General features: G+C 30.8%; 1 protein-coding gene and 1 long non-coding RNA gene across 3 annotated transcripts; both read right to left on the reverse strand.

The window, feature by feature from the left end:
• Nucleotides 1-3,435: 3,435 nt before the first annotated feature.
• LOC107911148 (uncharacterized) lies at nt 3,436-5,628 on the reverse strand. The gene is made up of 2 exons (XM_016839032.1): nt 5,595-5,628; nt 3,436-3,986 (listed from the first exon to the last, which is right to left on the reverse strand). Exons 1-2 carry the CDS (start codon nt 5,626-5,628, stop codon nt 3,436-3,438), a joined length of 585 nt encoding a protein of 194 aa, XP_016694521.1.
• Nucleotides 5,629-13,540: 7,912 nt separating this feature from the next.
• LOC107913443 (uncharacterized) lies at nt 13,541-16,463 on the reverse strand. 2 transcript variants are annotated; one of them, XR_005920453.1, is made up of 3 exons: nt 14,772-16,463; nt 14,381-14,505; nt 13,541-13,943 (listed from the first exon to the last, which is right to left on the reverse strand). It is a non-coding gene; the product is annotated as an uncharacterized lncRNA (long non-coding RNA). The 2 variants fall into 2 exon arrangements; XR_005920452.1 differs by having other exon boundaries at nt 14,381-16,463.
• Nucleotides 16,464-23,128: the final 6,665 nt, after the last annotated feature.

Raw genomic sequence — 23,128 nt, forward strand, 5'->3', positions numbered from 1 at the left:
TTTATGAATGTCATACAGTTCCGATTTAACAAAAAATGTCCTACCCCACCGCAACACACCACAATAAGAGTTCTCTAGAACTCCATCCACCAACACATCGGATTTGTGGTTAAACCACTACTGGTTCACAAATGACAACTGCGATAGGTTGCGATTGCACAACAATTTTTGCAAATGAGAGCTGTCACATGGTTATGAATACACAATGAAATCTTGCAGATGGAATCTACTTTTGGCTGTGGATACACAACAAGTACTTTGCTTTTGGCTGTGGATTCACAACAATACCCCGCAAATAGAATCTGTCTCTGGCTATGGATTCACAGTGGTTTGCAGATGAGAACTGTTGCATGGCTGTACTTGCATAGCCATTTTTATTTTGCAAATAAACTGTCAAATCTTCCTCCGTACATATCGTCCCACCCTATGCAATGCAATATAGAATGCTCAAAATAAGTCAATACAATAGCATTTAATATGCCCTTAACGAAACAATGTAGTGGCAAACAATAAGCTAATAACATTTCAATTCAGTAGCAATTAATATGCTTGTTAGAAATCATCTTAGTAACTGAAGTCATGCTTTCTATGTGATTGGTTTAACTATATAAGCTATACTATACGTACAGTCACAACTACAATTATAATAGACATATGTGTTGTTCACAATTCATGAAAATATATATCACAATCATATTATTTCAGTCAATCAAATAAGATATTCTAACATAATTTGTACTATCATGGACCTAATTATATGTTTTAATTCACTAAAAATAGTTTGGAACCTATTCAAGGTCTAATATGACCAAAACATAAAATTTTGGGTCAAAACTGTAAAATGTGCAAAATAGGGGAAAACTGTAAAATCTGAAAATAGGGGCAAAACTGTAAAATCTAAAAATCAGGGGAAAAATTATAAAATCTAAAAAACAGTGGCAAAACTATAAAATTTGAAAAATAGGAGACACACGACTGTGTGACCTAATCATGTGGGAAGCCCTGGCTGTTTGGTATTTGCAATATCAACCTACAAGGAAGACACGACCGTGTGGCAGGCCGTGTGGTGGGTCCTAGACCATGTGAGAATTGAAAAACCTAAGGTTTTTGGGGAAAATGATCGTGTGAGGGGTCGTGTGGTCCTAACCTCGACACTTTTTTCCCCGATTCACTTGTAAAAGAACACACACTTGACTCTGGGATCTAGTCAGGGGTACCTAAATCGAGTCCTTCAAATGACATTTACACAAAAATTAATGATGGATTTCAAGGTAAATCAAGGTTTTTGAGAGACGTGACAAGAAACGATTAAGATTAATTAGATCGAATGAAAGATTAATTTTGATTAAAAATATTAATAGTAATAGTAACTACAGTAGGAAAGGCATCGGAGTCTCGGATTCAATTTCTTGCAAAAAACCAATTTGTAAAAAATTTGTGGCATGGTTTTTCCCAAACTACTCTTTTTATACATGCAGGCAGACTCAATCAAATTTTCACAGTCCAAGTTTAGAAAATCTAGGATCTGATACCACCAAATGTAACCTCCCCAATCTAGTCTAGACATTAGATGAGAATTTGAGAGGTTACATTGGCCATCGAAATGACCTAGTAGCAATTGAGATTTATAAAACAGTTAATTTAAAACATTTATTTATATTTAGAAGAAAATTTAACTTTTTTTTAGAAAAAATCATGAGTGGACAGAAATATGACTAATCTAATATTTTTCTTGAAAAAAAAAGTGATTACCATTGAAAATTTAGCTAATTTCTATTTTATTTATTAGTCAAATTTTATATGCAATCTAGTAGCAGAAAAGTGATACTCAATTTAGATTTAATCAGATTATATGCATAAATACTTGAAAAACATATTTCAGTATCCTAAAATTAAATTAAATTAAATGTCATGCATGCTTTTTAAACCCAATTCCTAAGTATCATGCCACAAATTGAAAAACATTATAGTCTTTGAATAAAAGAACGTATCAAATGATAAATCTAAAATATTTAATAAAAATAAAATCGAGCGCAGTCCCTCCGAGTGTTATGTCCGTGTGCTAACCTGATGGGTTAACTGTAGAGAGGAAAATAAAAAGCGAGTGATCTATTGATACAAACTCGCTTACGGGATGTGATTGAGTCGTTTGACACCCGATCATAAAATTCAGTAGTTCTCGTTTTAGTAAACAAATGATATATTTTTAAGAAGATAGTTTAAGTAAAGAGTGGATAAAATAAAGATAGTTGGATGGACAAGATGGATAAATGAACTTAAAACAAGAAAGAACCCTTAATAGCAATTAAGGACCCAAATCTTATAATTTTTAAGGTGATAAAATGGATAGTTGGATAGGACCGTGACCCACTATCTAACAAGATAGGAACCAATGGTATAATTTTTAATGTCACACTTGGACGAGTGATAAATTCAGAAAGGAGACAAGGTTGACGCCACTAGCTTAGCTAGACAAGTCAAGTTGAATCTCAAAGAAAAACGAGAGTGAAAAACTCACAAAGCTATAATTCATATATGTCAAAAGTTCTTGGTTCACCTTCAAAAGGTTTACAATTGTGCTATTTATAAGCTAATAGACAACCAACTGAATGGGCATGATTTGAATGGGCATGATTTGAATGTAGGTACATAAAGCTAAAATGATTTAATTTCTAGCTGGAATAATCCAATGAATTTATCTAAGTAAGATGCCGAAACAACCTTGGTTCATGGTGTTGATGAGTGAGCTGAATAGAGCTAGATTCGATGAATGGAAGTAATGTCTGAGAGGTGCACATAATGAAAAGTAGCTGATAAATGTGCTTGCTTGCAGCCGAATGGTCTTTGAAGTGTGAACACTAGGTTTTGTAAATGTAAACAACAAGAAACAAATGGTTATTTGAAAAGGTAGTTGATCAGCTCGTAATCTTTGGCAAAAGTTCATGAAGAATTCGCTAAAGAAATGCACCAAACAGCTCAAGATACATCCACAATCGGGTGCATGAATTCTTCATTAATGAGCTACAATGTATCGGCTAGATGCATGTAGATTCAGTTGAAGAAAGGGTTTCCTCCGTACATGCATAGTCGAATACATGCTTCCACATTAACTAGCTTTGATGAACTTGGAAGATACATGTTTGTTCAACTAATAATCAGCTCCCATCGTTCATGCATTTTTAGGTACATGCGCCACATTGAATGAGCTTCATTGAATTGACTTTGTGCATGAATTTGTCTAGCTATATACTTTAAATCCTGTTAAGACAAATTAAAAACAACTTTAAAGCAATTTAAACACCCAAATAAATATGTAATGGACTAAGACACATTTAACTGATGTAATTCAAGCTATAGTGAACTAAACATAATTAAATGAGCTAAATTAATTAAGATGTCCAAGTCTAGCTAGTTAAGTGAGCTAGTTTATTCGAATTAAGCTTCCAGCAAGTTGAAGACGCTTCTTGTTGGTTCGCCCAGCTCCTTTGTAGCTTTCTCCCAAGCTTGTTCAACTAGAGCCGATAAAGATTCTCTAAAACGTTTAGCTCGAGCTCGAGTAATTGGTCTAATAGAGAGCTCGAGGGAATCCTGTTTGGTGTTTGCTAGGTCTACAAGCTGGTTTGCATCATTCCCCCTTTCTTCAAAACGATTTGTCCCCAAATCGAAACCTACATCAAAAGGAGATAAATCAGATACATTAAAGCTTGCACTTATATTATATTCACCAGGCAAGTCTAATTTATAAGAGTTTTCATTTATGCATTGAAGAACTTGGAACGGGCCATCTCCTCTTGGAAGTAGCTTGGATCGCCTTTGTGCTGGAAATCTTTCTTTGCGCATATGAACCCAAGCCCAGTCACCTGGTTCAAAGACAATCTGCCTTCGTCCCTTGTTGGCTTTTCGCATATTTTCCTCGGTTCTCTTCTCAATGTTTTCCCTCACCTTCTGATGTAGTTTTTTGACATAATCAGCTTTCCGCTTCCCATCTACATTCACGAGGTGATTAGAAGGCAAAGGAATTAAGTCAAGGGGTGTCAAGGGATTAAAACCGTATACAAATTCAAAAGGAGAGTGTTTTGCAGCTGAATGAACAAATCGATTGTATGCGAACTCGATGTGAGGTAGACACTCTTCTCAGGTCTTTAGATTTTTCTGAATGATGGCTCGAAGTAGAGTAGATAAGATTCTATTGACAACTTCGATTTGACCATCTGTTTGAGGATGGCAAGTTGTAGAAAATAACAATTTAGTTCCTAGCCGCCCCCACAAAGTTCTCTAAAAGTGACTAAGGAATTTTGTATCATGATCAGACACGATGGTTTTGGGATGCCATGCAACCGAACCACTTCTTTGAAGAATAAGTAGGCTATATTAACGACATCATCAGTTTTATGGCATGTTATAAAATGAGCCATCTTAGAGAAACTATCGACAATAGCAAAAATAGAATCTCTTCCACTCCTACTCCTAGGAAGGCCTAATACAAAGTCCATAGAATTGTCAGTCCAAGAAGTTTCAGGAATAGGGAGAGGCTTATACAAACCGTGTGGTTGGATACGAGACTTAGCCTTTCTACAGGCAATACATCATTCACAAAACTGTTCGATGTCTCTTTTCATCTTCGACCGGAAGAAATGTTCTTTTAATGTGGCCAAAGTTTTGGTTACTCCGAAATGTCCCATCATTCTGCCTCCATGTGCCTCATGTACAAGAACTTCTCGGATAGATCCTTGAGGAACACATAATTTCTCTTCTCGAAAAAGATAGCCTTCATGCCTATAAAACTTTTCAAAAGCTCCTTTCTCGCAAAATTTAAACACCTCACCAAAGTTAGCATCATGTTCATAGAAGTCTTTAAGAAACGAAAAACCAAGCAATTTAGTTTCCAAGATATTAAGTAAGGCATACCTCCTTGATAGAGCATCAACAACTATATTATCTTTACCTTTCTTATATTTAATAATGTAAAGAAAGATTCAAGAAATTCAACCCACTTAGCGTGCCATTTGTTCAGCTTGTGTTGTCCTTTGATATGCTTCAATGCCACGTGATCAGTGTGAATCACGAATTCTTTGGGCACAAATAATGTTGCCAAGTTTCGAGAGCCTGGATTAAAGCATAATATTCCTTGTCGTAAGTCGAATAATTTAGAACAGCACCATTGAGTTTTTCACTAAAGTAGGCGATGAGGCGTCCGTCTTGGGTTAGCACCGCTCTAATCCCTAAACCTGAAGCATCACATTCCAACTCGAAGGTTTTGTCAAAATTTGGTAGACAACAAATGAGCATGAGTTAAACAGACCTTAATTTTTAGGAAAGCATTTTCTTGCTCTTCACCCTAATTAAAACTAGATTTCTTACGGGATTACTCCGGTCAATGGAGCAGCCAATGAGCTTCTATAGCTCGAGCTCGAGTAATTGGTCCAATAGAGAGGTCGAGGGAATCTCGTCTTGTGTTAGCTAGGTCCACAGGCTGGTTCGCATCATCTATGAAGCTCAGTGTGCATTCTATCACAAGTAAACCAATACAAAAGCTTAAGTATACAGAAACGCCACGTATAGAACAATAATAATAGCAATGTAACACCCCTAACCCGTATCCATTGCCATATTAGGGTTCCAAGCCATTACCGAACAAGACAGAGTTCAGCATAGTCATTTATCACCTTTCATACACCAAAGAATAACGATACATTTATAACATTATCAAACTTGAATATCCTTAATTCAATTATTTTAAATTCAAATATATAAATGATAATTACAATTCAAATCAATCATACCTTACTAAGCATGTATCACAAATAAACACATTACAAAATTAAAACTAGTTCAATTTAAACATACATCAAAGTTCAATTTAAACATACATCAAAGCTCAATCGAACATATTCTATAATTAACAAATTAAAACCAAACTTGTATACATTAGAGTCACGTTCAAGTATATAATACTTTCAATATTCGATTTCCCTAAATCCATCGTATTAAAGACATTTTCATAATTAAATCATATTCAATCATAAATCCTCACTTTTCATATACAGAGAATATGTACGTACATAATTTCATTATCTAAATATCAAACTTTGCATTTCATAACTTCTGCATATGTACATAATGAAACCAATATGTATACAACTTAATATCCAATCACAAATGCAACATTAGTAACATTATACTATTGCCTTACATACCTTTAATGTCATTATATTATACACATATGACCATTTCAATGAAATCATTCAATCATAAACTATACACACTCAATACAAATCTACTTATCCTTTAATCGACTAATCCAATAAATTTATAAAAGTTAAATTCAAACTTGTATTACTCACTTAACTATCATTACCCGAATTTGTATGCATCTTATTCATAAATTTTAAGCCTACTTTAAAAAAATCATTTATATATATCATTTAAAAGACCAAAAACATGCATATTTATCTATTACAAGTTTGCGCATATGAATGCACCATTTTAGCCCTATCCAAAAATCCATACAATTCATATCATTTTACAAATACAAAATCGAATATTAAATCCACTTGCATGAGCAAATCGTACCTTTATTAAATACTCCACATTCCTAATTTATTTCATAACAAATTGGCATCCATAAATAACCTCATAAATTATACAAGATTTAGCCATTAAATCATAAGTCAAAATATGTCATTTCTTAATCAAACCATATCGATTCAAATAATAAAATCATACATATCACTTCACATTTTCCAAACCTATATCCATACACCAATTTATAGCATAAAACACACTTCCAAAATAGGTCTAGATCATGACCAAATATACACATGTTCTTCCATACCTTATAACCGTATATACACATGCACATTACTAGTTTCTTTCAAATCAATTTATTAATGTAAATATACTCTTACAAACCAAATTTAACTATCATTTCATCTATGATTTACTTAGCATTTCACCTATATGCCATAACCGAGTTCACTTAATTACTAAATTACATAACAATACCTTAACAAAGTATATCAAACAATATTCACATATATAAATATGCCATAGCCGAGATACCAAAATCAACATATCTAACACTTGATCAAAAGCATAAAAACCATGCTTAACAAAATAAATAAGCCATTTTTGCATAGCTCAAATTAACATAACCGAATTCAAACATATTAACTAGACTATACATGCCATAAGTTCAATTTCAAACTTAGTAAAATACCGAAAATAGTACTTGATAGTGTGATAGACTTCTCTAACGATCGCCGAGCTCATAACCGACTTCCAAATCTATAAAACAGAAAGAGATTACACACAGTAAGCTATCAAAGCTTAGTAAGTCATAAGCAAATAAATATTTAATCATTTACGTAAATTAAGCTAGATAATTAGTAATAAACCATTATAATTTCACATATAATTCAATTTATCAACTTATATATCAAAACTTATATAATTTGTAATAACTTCCCTCTTTACCAATTAATCAATTGAACATTAATATAATTAATCATCACTTTCCTCAATACACGTATACATTAAAGGCAGAATGCATATATATTCAAATATGCAATCACATAATTCATATTTCACATAACTTCATATCATCAATTCAAGTATACAACTTACCTTATTTTCAAATAGATAATCAATTATCACATACCTGGTCACTTAGCCTAATTTAAACATTCGTACACAACGTATCTTTACCCGTTGAACCATTCGGAATTAAAAAAGATACTCAGATAGTCGGAAGGCTCGTACAATGCCAACGTCCCAGACGTGGTCTTACATGTAATCACATATCATGCCACTGTCCCAAACAGGGTCTTACATAAATCAAATACGATGCCAATGTCCCAAACATGGTCTTACACGTATACACAAGTCGATGCCAACGTCCCAGACGTGGTCTTACACGAAAATGCATATCGAAATCCTATGTCATGACATATGTATCCTAACTATTCCTAAGGCTCATACGGGGCTTTTGGATGTCGTAACTTAGTCGAAACGAATTCATAAACATAGCTGTCAAGCTTGTACACATTTGGCTAATACATATATTTATTCACATATTAATTTCAGCACATATAATTCACATTTAATTAAAAATTATAACATCTATTTGCTTATAAACTTACCTTAGATATCGACGGACGAAATAGACGACTATTCGATTATTTTTGTTTTTCCCCGATCCAAATCCATTTTCTTTGGTTCATGATCTAAACATATTTAAATTAAACTTATTTAAACATAATTCCATTCAATTTAATCCAAAAACACATAAATGGGAAATTACCATTTTACCCCTGTCATTTTACACTTTTTACAATTTAGTCCCTATTGCATAAAACACAAAATACACAAAATTTGCATGTATCATGCTAGGGCAGAATATTCCTATAGTCCATCTAAGTCCACACATTTTATTTATTTCACATTTTGACCCCCCAATTTACACTTTTCTTAATTTAGTCCTTAATACACATTTTTATCAAAAATTACTAATTAAAACATGAAAATCTAACAACATATATTTATTTTCCATCATCTAACAACAAAAAACAACAAGCTCTCTTCAATGTCATATCACAAAATACACAACCAATTCAAAAATTCAAGCATGGGCTTTGTAGTACTCGAAGCAACGATCTCAAAAACATAAAAATCATCAAAAACCGAAACCAAAACATACCTTGATTGAGCTTAGTAATGGCCGAATGCTTCAATGCTCTTTTCTTTTCTTTTCTTTTCTTTTTTTTAGAAACTTACGACAAGATGAACATGATAATGCTTTTAATTTATGTTTTGTTTTATTATAAATACATTTTAATATTTTATTTACTAATTTAAACTTTATAAGTTAATATATATAACATATAATATAAGGTCATTATTGACCATTTTCATCCACTAACTTATATAGTGGGCTAACTGCATCATAGAACCTCCAAATTATAAAGAAACAACAATTAGGTACTTTCATATTTAACCATTAAATTTTTTTTTACGCGATTAAGCCCTTTTATCAAATTTAGCACGCAAACAATAAAATAAATTCACGAAACTTTCACATATGTAAATTCACACATAATTAACTTAGAAAATAATATTAAAATATTTTTCAGACTCAGATTTGTGGTCCCGAAACCACTATTCCGATTAGGGTCAAAATCAGGCTGTCACAAGCAATTTCAGAATACCAATATTTCGGGCCACTTCAATCAATGTATAAATATATGTATGTCATCTTAGAAAAATCCAGTTTGTATGCACATACTTTATGAATGCCATACGGTTCCAATTTAATAGAAAAGATCCTACCCCATCACTGCACACCATAATAGGAGTTCCCCTAAACTCCAACCAACTACATAGCAGGTTGTGGTTTGACCACCACTGGTTTTGTAGATAAAATCTTCCGTTGGACTGTGGGTGCACAACAAAATATCGCAGATAAAATTTGCCACTGGGTTGTAGATGCACAACATATTTGTAGTTAAAGGATAAATACTGCCACTGGGTTATTGATGCACAACAAATTTGCAGATAAACTACCACTTCTTCGTCCGTACATATCATCCCACCCCATGCAATGTATTAGCGCAAGCTCAAAACAGATGAATACGATGACATTTAATTATGTTTCTAACAGAACAATACAGTAGCAATCAATATGCTTATAACAGATCAACTCAGTAGCAAAAGTCATGCTTATTAAGTGTTCAGTTTAACGGTAACATAAGGCATACTAAACATACAATCACAAACTCTAAAACAATAGACAGATGTATTGTTCACAATTCATGCAAATATATATTTCATATTAAATCAGTCCATCAAATCATGGATTCTAATATAATTCATATTAGCAATGGCTCAATTAAATAAATTAGAGCACTAAAAATAGTTTAGAAATCATTTAGGGACTAAACTGATCTAATCCTAAAATTTTTGGGTAAAATTGTAAAATCTGATAAATAGGGGGCACACGGCCGTGTGGAAAGCCCTAGACTATGTGGAAGGGATACACAACCATGTGGCTAGGTCTTGTGATAGACTGTGACCGTGTGAGAATTGAAATAACCTAGGGTTTCAAAGGGAAATGATTGCGTGAGGGGCTGTGTGGTCCACACGAGTGGCCCACATGCCTGTGTGGCACTATTTTAGGCACGATTTTGCCCCGGTCCACTTGTAAAAGAACACACACTTGTCACTAGGATCTCGAGCGATGTTCCTCACGTTCAAATCTGATCCATGATACCTAAATCAGGTTCTTCAAATGACAATTATACAAGATTTAACTTTTGTTTCTAAGATTTATCAAGATTCAACAATATTAACGAAAGATTCGTCAAAAACTGTGAAAGATTAACTAATTGATTTGAAAGATCAATATCGGATAGAAATCCTACGAAATTTGGGTCCTAAACTTTAGATCGAGTGCACTTACCGCACTTGATGAATTACGGAGGCTATCACGTAGAATTTCAACAATCAGTAGGGAATCAATTTATCAGAGATTGATTTGATATTGAAAGAAAAAATAATTTCAACAATTGAGAGAAAATTTGATGTAAAGAAGAGGATGAAAAAGAGATATGGGAAGATATAGGGAAAAGAGGGAGAATTCAATTTAAAATAGAAAAAAAATCAAAATCTTAGAATAATTAGGAAAAGAGGGACTAAATACTTAGGGTTTTCAAATCTTAAGGGGTTGCCTGGGAAATTACCCAATTTTGGCCAAAATTTAAAATAAAATGGAGGAGAAGAGCATGATTTGAACAATAGTTAGCAAGGGAAGGGAGTAGATGCTTAACCGTTAGGCTACTATCCACTCTTGTTATATATCTATTACAAATGATATTCATTTTAGTGTTGTTTCCACCCTAGTTTGCTGAAAATGAAAAGAAAAGAAATGAGAGGAATGGATAAAACCTAGGACCTCTAAGGAGTGCACTAACTACTTAACCATCAGACCAAAGTCATTTCTTGGTTATTTATTTTAATTAACCCCCTATATTTTATGGTGTGACAAAAAGTAAAAAATTTATAAGGACAATATAATAAAATTTACTTTTAGGTAATCTCACATTTCGTCAACCAAACACCCGAATCTTACATTCCAACCAAATGAACCAAACAAGGTAATCTTACATTCCACTCGTAATCTTATATTCTCATAATCCTATTACAGAATGTAATCTAAGATTTGGCGAACCAAATGACCCTTAAATGTTACAATTGAATCAAAATCAAAGTTTCATATATACATATGAACCACAATTCAAGTTTCAAATGTATAATTGCGTCAAATCAAAGTTCATGTATCAAGTTGCACTTTGGACCAAAGTTGATGTATAAATTTGATTTTTATCCTATTAAAAAAGTGAAAAAATATTATTTTTTCGGTAATACTAAAAATTAATGGTGGTAACCCATATAAAATAAAAAATAATAATGATTTTCAACTTAAAATCCTATGAAAGTTTTGAAAAACTAGAAACATAGGTTAAGGGAAAAAATGTAATATATGGAAATAAAATTAAAGAGTAAATATATTAAATTGTTAAATTAAATAAATTTCTTAAATAGTTGAACATACATATTAAGAGTAAATCACTTAAAGATATAAACAAATAAATATAAAATGTTGTAGTAATTATATGAAATATTTTGATATTTTTTAAATTAAGTCTAATAATTAATGCTTGTTTTTTTATATTGTATGTTACATGTATTAATTAAATTAATTATAATTATTTTTAAAAATTTTAACATTTTACAAATAATATGATTAAAAATTTAAAACACAATAATATATATTTTTCTTTAAATAAATATGTGTAACAATTATCCTAATTTAATCCATTATCACCATCAATTTTTTATTTTTAATATGTTGCTTAAACTATGTATATCAAAGTGTTTTGATTTATTAAATTGAGTATGGTTTAATTTAATTTTTAAATAATGATTTTAGATATTTTATTATTATTTTAAGTTAATTTCCATGTATATTAAATTATTTATATTTTTTTATAAATTAAATGAATAATATTAAATTATTTAAGTTTTAATTTATTTGATTTTTAATTACTATATTGTTTTTGGTGCAATTACTATATTTTTTAATAATATGTTTAAATAAAATTTGCATTTAAAAAATATATTTTCAAACTAAGGGAAGTTAATGTATTGAATTTTTTATATCCATTGCAATCAATTAAAGCAATTAATTATATTACATTAAATGTTTTAAAAGAAAAATGGAAGGAAAATAATATTAGGTGTATGATATTTTCTAACATTAACATATTGATTAAAAAACTACATTAAATGTTTTAATTAATTTAGCATTTTTATTTCATCTTCTTTCTACGTGCTGCTTTGTTATGAATCAATTAGGGGATCAACATTCGAAAAAGGTTTAATTCATTTAGCATTAACATTTTCCTTCTCTGCTTGTTTTTGTTGAACTGAGGCTTCTATGAGTACTTGAATTCTGCTTCCACGGTGGTTGAAAGGCTCTTTTCCCAGAGGGGAAATCAACAAGGGAATGGAAGGGAAAAAGAACAACAAAGGAAGGGGTTTTGAAGAGAGAAAGTGAGAAAGAAGTGAAGAATGAAGGAATGAGAGGTGTGTTTGAAATGAGCAGCCAATGGGGTATTTATAGGTTGGATAGGCTACTAAAAATAGCAAAAATCCATAGACACCCCCATGGCCGGCCACACATGTGGCAAGTTTGAAGCTTTCAAACTTGCTAAATTTAGCTAGGGTTGCATCTACAATAGCTAGTTAAGTGGAGGGGTTTGAATGCAATTTCAAGGAAACATCAATGGCTGTTTTGCAAGCTAAATAATCAGCTAAATAAGCTGATTGGTTCAGCATATGGGATGGTTTTGGGCAGCCCACACTACACCAAAACAGGCTTTTAGTGGCGTTTTTTTAGGCCTTTAGCAGCTCTTTTTAACGCCGCTAAAAGTATTTGCGGCGCTTTTGGAAGCGCCGCAAAAAAGGCCGCTGTTGACAACGCCACTAAAGAACAAGACCTTTAGCGGCGCTTCTACCACAAACTCCGCTAAAGATCATGACCTTTAGCGACGCTTATACCACAAATGCCACTATAAAGATGACTTTTAGCAGCACTTTTTGACAAACGCTGCTAAAAACATGACTTTTTAAAAAATATTTTAATTAAATCATATTTATTTCTATGATAAATATTATATAATGTTTTTTGAAATTTAAACTTTAAACTATATACTTTTAAGGATAAAAATACTAATTAAATTAAAATTTCTATTGAAATTTTAACTTTAAAGCTAAATATAAAAATTAATAAATTTAAATTTAGAATTAAAATATTATGTTTAAATAAATGAGCACCTAAAATTCTAATCAATCCTAACGAATAATAAATTCACATATCTACCATATTTTTTTAAAATTCACGTCAATATTATAAAATTAAAGAAACCAAATTATACTAAATTAAAATCAAATGATAACAGAGGGACTAAAACCATAATCAGACTGTAATAAAAATCAATCATTCTTGCGTGAAATGATGAAAATATCCAGAGTCAAACACATTTCTATCCAGTAGGAAATGAGAAAAGTAACTAATTAGAAGGATAATTCAAACAAATCCTAAATCCAAAGATTCAAAGATTCAAAGTTAACATTGCAAACAGGTGCACCATTGTAAGAGGATCATCCAAATCTCTAAGTGCATCAATAAATGTTGGATACCTAAAATACCAAACACATTTAGATGCCTGCACCAAGAAGAATGCGTCCTATGATCAGCATTGTGATATTCACCGCACCTGCATTGCTAGCTCCTCCTAGGAAGAAGCTGACTGTACCAACAAGGATGCTGGCTCGACGTCCTTTGTTTCTAGTAACATAGGAGGCTCTAAATGTAGAAACAAGGCCTGCGAAGTAGAGTGAAGACTTAAAAAGTGTGAGGAGCTGGTTGTCGTATTTGCAGTAGTTAGTTTTAGTACACACGTTTCTATCATAAGCGCACACGTTTTAGCAATTTTACAAACAAGAAAAAAATAGCTTTTCTTCTTAGCTCACACTTGCAGCACTAGAAACTGAGTAAAAGAGCATTGATAATAATTGTCATTAAGACTCCATTCTTATCATTTATAGTTAAAAGAAAACAAAAAAAAAACAAATAAGCATTGTTCATCTAAGTAGACCAGAAACATCCTTGGCAAGCAAAAGCATTTGTGAGTGCCGAGATAATTCTACATATGCCAAAAAGCCTGAACTGGAGCTTATTGCCGCATAGCAGAAAGCCTTTAATGTCCATCACAGTAAGAGACAAAGATGGATCAAAATTTTTAAGAGTACATGGACTTACCTTATATTTTAACCCCAATATATATTTTGGTGAGGGGGTTGAATCTTATAAAAAGATCAATACCTTCTTGAAACTTCAAGATCCTCTACTGTCTTCAACATGTTTGCTGATTCAGCCTTTAGATGCTGCCATTCTCAGTCAATATGCACCATAAAAACATAAAATTAATAACCTGGGTATATATATAATTTATATTTACATGAAATTAATCCAATAGGACAATAATGTTAAACCTTACCAATTTATACATGACAATTAACAAAAACTAGCGATTCAAATTCATGTGTTTACTAACAAATGGAGGAGAATCTATATAAAGTAAAGATATGAAAATCACAAATAAATCTATAATTAATTGCATTAAGACATCAAAAACAAAAGACATGCTAACCTGCAGGTTTTGTTCAATTGGCTTATTGGTTTCGTTATGCTTTGTATGCCGCCTATAACATTCTATAGTTTGCTGCATGCTAAATAAATGATATATCCAAATAGAAACACAAATCAATGCATGGAAACGCTTGTAATTAAAAACCAAACAATGTTTTAATTAGGACAGAAGCTACATGTATATAGGCATAAATGCAATAAAAACCTCAAATGAAAAAAAAATGATTAACTAAACAGTATCATTACGCATTTCCACAATGAATTTCAAAAGATGAAAGAAAATATCTATGTACATATAAAACACGACATAAACATTTTCAAACAATGATCAGAGTCATATATGAAATCATCTGTAGATCATTAAGACATTAGGTAAACAAAGTTGACTAATGTTGTTGTCTTTTCTCTGAAGAAATTATTGGATTTAAACATGAATAACATCCAATTATATATTTTTCTAATAAGAATAATACTACATAAATAGATTAAAAAAAAGACCTACAAATAAAATAACCATTTCCATATGATACTTCCAAGACACCCCTTTTATTTTAGAAATATAGTTTAAGAAAAAACATTGTTTTATACCGCAATAATACCAGTACATGATGAAAGGGATAGTACTACAAGGTTATCAGAAAATTGTATCCTTTCTTTCAAATAAACATTATTTTTCAAGCCAACACCATATACAAGGAAAGTTTTCAAGTTTATCTTTTAGGACAAGGTACAGTTTAAATATTTTTGGTTTCACTTTTGGTTAGTCCTAGAAACCGGCATCATTCTAGTTATATGAAATACCAAACAGGCATTAAAACAAACACATGGAAAACATAAGAATATAAATGAACAAAAAAAGAAAAGCAGTTATAAAAGAAGCAAATTATAAAACCCAGAAAACCCTTTTTTAACTCAATTCAATTGGATCATACAAAATTTAACTCAAAACCAAATTAACATAACTCTGAAGTGAACTGTGTCCCTAATGATCTAAAACCACACCCAATAAATAAACCTCAGAACCCAAATTAAAAACAACTGAAAGATAAGATCGAAATCATTTAAACCCAAAACTAATCCACACTAAAATCACCCTAAAACGTTGAAGCAAAATGAACCCAATTCATAGAAACCCAACGTACAACTTGTTAAATTGACAGGTTTATAAGATCCATAGTAACTAGAGACAATGTTGAAATGTATTTCTAGATTGAATGTAAGCTAGGACAAATTATCTTAGAAAATAAAAATCATCTAGCATATTAGATTTGGGGTTGCCACAGATTAAGGTTCAGGGTTAACAGCATCTCAACCAAGCCCGGTATTGCACAGTAAAAACTTCAAATTCATTAAATTCCCCCTATAAATTGCCAAAACAACCCAGTTCACAGAAGAAAAACTTGGTACATGTAAAAAAAGGGGAAAGCAGGGACACATAGTAATGTCCCTGCTCTCTCTTGCACGAAAGTAGTTTTGAAACAAGATATCACCAAATTAGAACGAACTACATTCACAATTAACCGCTAAATACAATCTTTGGACAAGTATTATGCAGAGTCATCATCTTGATTCGATCCGTCTGACTTTTGCTTAGGTGGGGCTAAAGGGGATGGAAAGCCCTCCATTCCTATCTCTACTTTTAGGTCATTGATGCTCTGCTCCAGCTCATTTATACGGTCTCCCATTTCATCAAGTGCTTTGAAGTTAAGTAAACGATAGATGTCACACAATTCAGAGTAATACTAAAGTAACTAATTAACTATTTATATTTCAATTAATGCTATGATACTACGAAATTTAACAAAGGGTCTAACTTATTTCATACTCAATCGGCAAAAGACCATCTCGTAAAGCTTAACCTCATAGTCCAAGATTTCCCAACAAGTTGACAAATTTGATACTAAAGTATAGATTACTTTAGACAATTCAATCTATTCATACAACAATACAATGAAAAGGCTAAATGAAGAAATATAAGACAACCTTTTCTACGAAATTATCATCTAAGTAATGAAGCAACTCAATGACACTTCATATATTCAACAATTTCTATCTTACAAAAAGAACATGTTCCAATGAAATTTAAAAAATATACAAAAAGGATATTCTTTGTGATGATGGACTCCGACATTGTTTGAAACCTGGATTGCTGCAAATGAAATATTTGTCAATTACTGAGATATATTCAAACAACTATAGAATGGGTCCAGTTATAACTCACCATTTGTTGAAGAAGATTTTGCACCTAAAAAAAAAACAATCAGTCAAAAAAATCATTAACTAAATCCCTAAAATAAATGACCTCGAGAAGCACAACAAATAATTTCTATAATTATACTCATTCACTAGGATTGATCGACTTTGCAACCTAAAAGTAGAGACTATACGAAAACTAGCAATGGATATGTCCTCAAAGTTTTAAAGAACGGTATGTTTGTAAAGTTGGGGGTTTCAAGGGGGAAATTAGGGATTTTAGGGGAGAAAGTTGGGGATTTCGGGGGAGGAGATTTTATAAAATGGGCTATTTTTTAAAAGTAAAATTTTTTTGTGGCTTTTTTTATAAAAACGTCGCTATTGCTTACTTTTTGCAGTGTTTTTATAAAAACGCCGCAAAAAATTATTTCATTTGGAATAAAACAATACTGTTTTGCTATATAAAATGGTGCTATTTTTTAAAAGTAAAATTATTTTTTGTGGCGTTTTTTATAAAAACGTTGCAAAAAATTATTTCATTTGAAATAAAATGACATTGTTTTGCTATGCTAAAAATATTTTATTTTGTCTGTTAAAATTTTTTAGTTAAGTGATTTTATAAAACATTTATTATTATTTTTTATAAATTGAATTTTTATAAAAAAAATCAAGTACTCTCAAAATAAATATCGTATATTTTAATAAGAAAAAATGATTAAATGCCTATAATTAATTATTAAGTTAGAATTATCCAATGTAAGCAATTAATCTATCACATATCAAATTTCTATTAAAGATTGAGACGTTAATCATGATTTTATATTATTCATTTCCGATCTAATCTCCATTTTATTAGAGATATTTCTTCCTAACTAAAATATAATTATTTTGCTAGATGTTCGATGTGGAATGATTTTAGTTTTTGTATTTTATTTTTATTTGTTATAATTTGGTCCTATATATCAAAATAGATAGTAACCTATCCGTATCAATTTGTTACATTTATTTATTTATTAATTTTTTTAAATCTAATATTTAAATATATCATATGGTTTAGATTAAATATTTTTTAGTCATAAACATTGCTAATGTTACCTTTTCCGGCGTTTACAGAAGAAACGCCACTAATAAATTAAATTCTTGTAATTAAACGACACCGTTTTGGAAAATTCTAATACATATTAGCGGCGTTTTTGCTATAAACGCCGCTAAAGCTCGCATATTTTACAATTTTTTATATTCAATTATTGTATATTGCATATCAATTTTAAATTAATAATCTTTACAATTTATTATTATCTCTTTTACAATTATATAAGAACTTATTTAATATATAAATTAAAAAACACTAATTAATCTAAACCTTAAACCCTAACTCGATCCTAAATCTCTAAACCCTAAATCACTAACTCTTAACCCCAAATCCCTAACCACTAACCCCTAAACTTTATTTAATATATAAATTAAAAAAAACTAATTAATCTAAACCCTAACCTGACCCCGAATCCCTAACCCCTAAACATTATTTAATATATAAATTAAAACACACTAATTAATCTAAACCTTAAACCCTAACCAAACACTGAATCCATAAACCCTAAATCCCTAACTCTTAACCTCTAACCCCTAACCCATAAACCTTAAATCACAACCCTTAAATCAGAATTCCTAATCCATAATCCCTAATTCCATAATCTATAAACCTTAAAATTGTAATTCTTAAACCGACCCTAAATCCTAAATTAACCATATATATACCCTAAACTATAATGATAATTAAATTAAATATTTTAAAATTAATACTATAGTATCTTTTACAATTATATTTGAAATTATTTAATATATAAATTAAAAATCAATCAATCATGTACCCAAAAAATTTTAAAATTATTTTAAATAATGCATTTTAATTTCTCCATTTTTAACAAATATTTTTCAATTTTTTATTTCAAATTATTTCTACGTGTCATTATTTCAAATTTATCCATTTTTAACAAATATTCAATTAAAAATAAATTGAATTTTAATTAATATAAATAAACAAACTAAATAGTAAATAGACAGATAAAATGTTTTTGTGGCGCTTTTTCAAAACCGCCGCTAAAGCCCCAAGCATTAGTGGCGCTTCTTGGAAAACGGCTCTAAAGCCTCGAGCATTAGCGGCACTTCTTGAAAAACGCCGCTAAAGCCTTGAGTATTAGCGCCGCCTTTTCAAAAACGCTGCTAAAGATCTGAGCATTAACAGCGCTTTTTCAAAAACGCCGTTAAAGATCTGAGCATTAGCGACGCTTTTTTTAAAAACGCCGTTAAAGCCCCAAAAGGTAGAAAACGATGTCGTTGGGCTTAGGTTTTTTGCGGCATTTTAGCGGCGTTTTACGTAAGGCGCCGCTAATACTCGATTTTTAGCGGCGTTTTTTGTCCAAATGCCGCTAAAAAATACCGCTAAAAGCTTGTTTTGCTGTGCCAGTTGCTGAATTGGATCAGTGTCTCGGTTTAGCACAATTGAGCCTCTTTTTATAATTAATTAATAATAATTATTTAACCCAAAATAAATTGGATTAAAATTAAAATTAATTATATTATGAATTAATATTCATAATTTGGACCGTCTTAGGCTGAAAATTAATTCGCCTCGATGCTTCAAAAATTGCTTCTCGGTTTTGCGCTTCTAGCAGTGTCTGTCGAGCCAATTTTTGCCCTTTGTGCAAATCTGTCGAAAATAAATCAAAATTAATCAAAATTTATTATAAAATTAATTAAAATTAAACATGTTAATAATTTAAGTACAATTTAATTATTTTATAATTGTTATATATTTTTCGACAAGAATTACTACGAAATTGCATTAATTTGAGTTAAAAAGGGCATGGAAATGTGTATATATTTTCGTGTTTCCATAGCTATATACTATTTTTTTTTGTCTGGAAAGGGTGGGCATAGCCATTCTCATAATCAACCTGTGGAGAAAATGGTTGTTGCTAGTCTTGTCCTTGTTCCAACATTGTCTCCTTGCGCTACCACTCTTCTTGTGTTTCTAGCTGTTGGAAACTCATCGTCGATGATAAGTTTTAGGTATTCCATGATTTGGGAATAAGAGATTAGGGGTTTTAATGATAGGTTTTAATTTTAGAGCTAAAATTATTTTTTAAAATTTCATATTTAATTCTTTATTTTTGACACGTCAGCATGCCACATAGGTTACTTTGTTAACCGGTGTTTGACTAACGGTCAACTGAAATTTTTCATTAAAATTGGGTTGATTTGTGGAAAAAATGTAACGTTGAGGGCCTCAATCCAAAAAAATAAAGGTAAATGGCACAAAACCAAAAGCCCATAAACGTTGAGGGTATTTTTGATAATTATGCCTATTTTAAATACTTTAAATTTTTTCTTTTTTTTTCTCAAAGTTATTTGCTTTTCTTTTTTGTTTTGTCCAGCACGATGTCAGTCTTTGGGCTGGTTACCGCCCGCCTTTTTTCTCCCTCCCACTAGCCCTCTTTTTCTTTCTTTCTTCTCCTCATTTACTCTATGTACTTTCTCTCATTTCAGTTTGTAAGTCTATTTTGTTGGTATCTTTACTACCTTCACAAGTTGTGATGGATAGATGACGGTGCCTATTGTCATTGAAACTCTACCAGCCAATGGCAGTTTCTCTTGGAAAGTGAGTGGATCATTGTCGACTTTTTAATATATTTTATTTTGAAAGTATTTCAGAATAATAAATGATTTCACAAGTTGGTTTGGACTCGTGTAAGTTTTATATTTTTTATTTTTTTCTATTGTTTAATAAGTATTCACTTTTAGAAGTTTTTGTCTGCTCTTGTAGCACATTTTTTAGTCTTACTTATGCATGTAGTCTTGCTTTTGCAAGTGATGAATTTGTCGTCGTCCTTTCTAGTTTGGTGGATGCTCGGTTCCTTTGTCGATTTTTGCCTACCGTTTTGGACAATCCGAGATTGATTTCCTTATCGTATTGATGCTCCGATTTTTGTCAACGTACCATATAATGTTCTATTGATGCTGAGGCTAAAGCCTTTGTTATATTAGTGGAGTTTGTCCTTCACTGCCTAAGACAGGTGTTTGTTGTTTGTTTTTTCCTCAAATTGTATGGTTCCATTCATGAAATAAATTATAAATTACAAGAAAAGATACAAAATGATTACACAAAATAAAAGCTGAAAATAATATAAATATATAAATCTGCATTAACGACAGGTTAGATTTTTTTTATTATACAAAAGCCTATAACTACTCGTAACATTTTCCCAACCCTTAAATAGGAGAATAAATGCGTTTCAATATACTTGAACGTACGTCCTCCTGCATTGATAACAATGTCGATACCAACTAAACTAAGACTCAATCGACTAATGTTAGGTTAATGATTGTAGCATTAAAATACATCTTTTTAACATAATAATAATTTAAAATGTTGGTTTGAAAATGAGTATTCAAACCCGTGCTTTTATTTTTTTAGCATGAATACAACATTTTAATCGGATAATCGAAATATTATTTAAAAGGATTGAAAATGTAAAAGTGAGAAAGTAAGCGTGAATTTTATTTAAAATCTGGTCTTGAACACCTATTAAACATTGGGTAACTTGTGAAGTTGGGTGTTTGGGAAGAGATAGCAAATAGGTTGCTGACACACCATAAATTTGAAGATTGGTACGGGCATATTGTCTCCTTTTATCTTCCCAAGACACAACCTCCTATGCTAAAGCTAGAGAGATGACTACAATCATTTAATTTTTTTTTTAAATGTATAAGTGTAAAAATGAGTATATTAAGACAAATAACAATAATAATTTTCATTTTTCTCGGCGATGAATATTATTATTATATATATAATTCTATATAAACCAAGACCCTAATACAGAGATCCCTTTAAAGAATAAATAAAGGTAAATTCATCCTGATAGGTCAACTTGAATCTCAAACTGATCATCATCAATTTTACCCTCAATATCTTTAAATCTCCTCAATTGCATAGGACCTAAAATCAAATAATAACTCGCCTAATCACCTCACTATTTCGATTATAAAATACCTTATATAATGTGTGATAAATATAAAAAAAATATGGAAAGAATCATTTAAAATTATATCTTACAGAAATATGGAAAGAAAATAAAATAAAATCAATTAAAAATGTTTGTGAAATAAATTAGGACTAAATAATTTATGGAAATCAAATCGACTCCTTTAAATTCTCAATCAATTCAATCAAATTTATGAAAATATCTCTGAAATAATTTTGGCCTCAACAATTATTATGATATTTTTTAGTTCAATAAAATTTATTAACCGTACTCTAGAATTTTAATTAATATTGTAACAGTTCGTTTTTCAGTTATGTCAGAAATAATGGTTTCGGGACCATAAATTCAACCAGTAATTTAGTAAAATTTTATTTATTTAATATTTATAAGGTTATTGGAGTGTTGCATTAAAATTTGGTTAAATAATTTTAATGTTTCGATAGCTAATTAAGTAAAATTTTGTTAATAAAATAATGTTTAATAAAATAAACATGAATTGAAACATAAAGAAAAAGAGAGAATATTTTATTTTTCTGCATGAAATTCTTGTGAAATTTCAATAATTATGAGTTGTAAATGTATAGGAGAGAATTCGGCTAGCTTGGTTTGTTGGAAAATGTGTTCATATTGTAGTAAACATATAACTGTTTTCTATTTATTTGAATAGTAAATAAATAAAGTTAATTTCACATTTCACTATTATGTCTTTTGTATTTCTGCCTTTCATATTTTGCATGAATAGCGAAATTGTGACAAGCAAATATTAGCTCATTGATTGTCTAAGTTCAAACTGATGATAAGTAGCATTGTGAGAACGTTTACATTTTGAGAAAGACAACTTACTTCAGTAGATAATCTAAACGAGTTCGTAATCCAGTAAGAATCAAAGTGAACATTTGATTCAAATACTTAGAAGGATTATCCTGTTGTCTACAATTCCAATTGAAGAGATGACTAGTCTTGACTATCGGAGCAGTTAGCTCCACAGGTAGAGATATAGATGTATTCATTGAAAAAAATGATACATTGGACTAGACACAAGATGAATTAATTCTGAATCTGTTTGTGAATTAATTCACTTGTGACGTTCATGGTGCGATTTACCTAAATCCTGAGTTAG

Source organism: Gossypium hirsutum, chromosome D11, assembly GCF_007990345.1.
Source record: "Gossypium hirsutum isolate 1008001.06 chromosome D11, Gossypium_hirsutum_v2.1, whole genome shotgun sequence".
NCBI classification, from domain to species: Eukaryota; Viridiplantae; Streptophyta; class Magnoliopsida; order Malvales; family Malvaceae; genus Gossypium; species Gossypium hirsutum.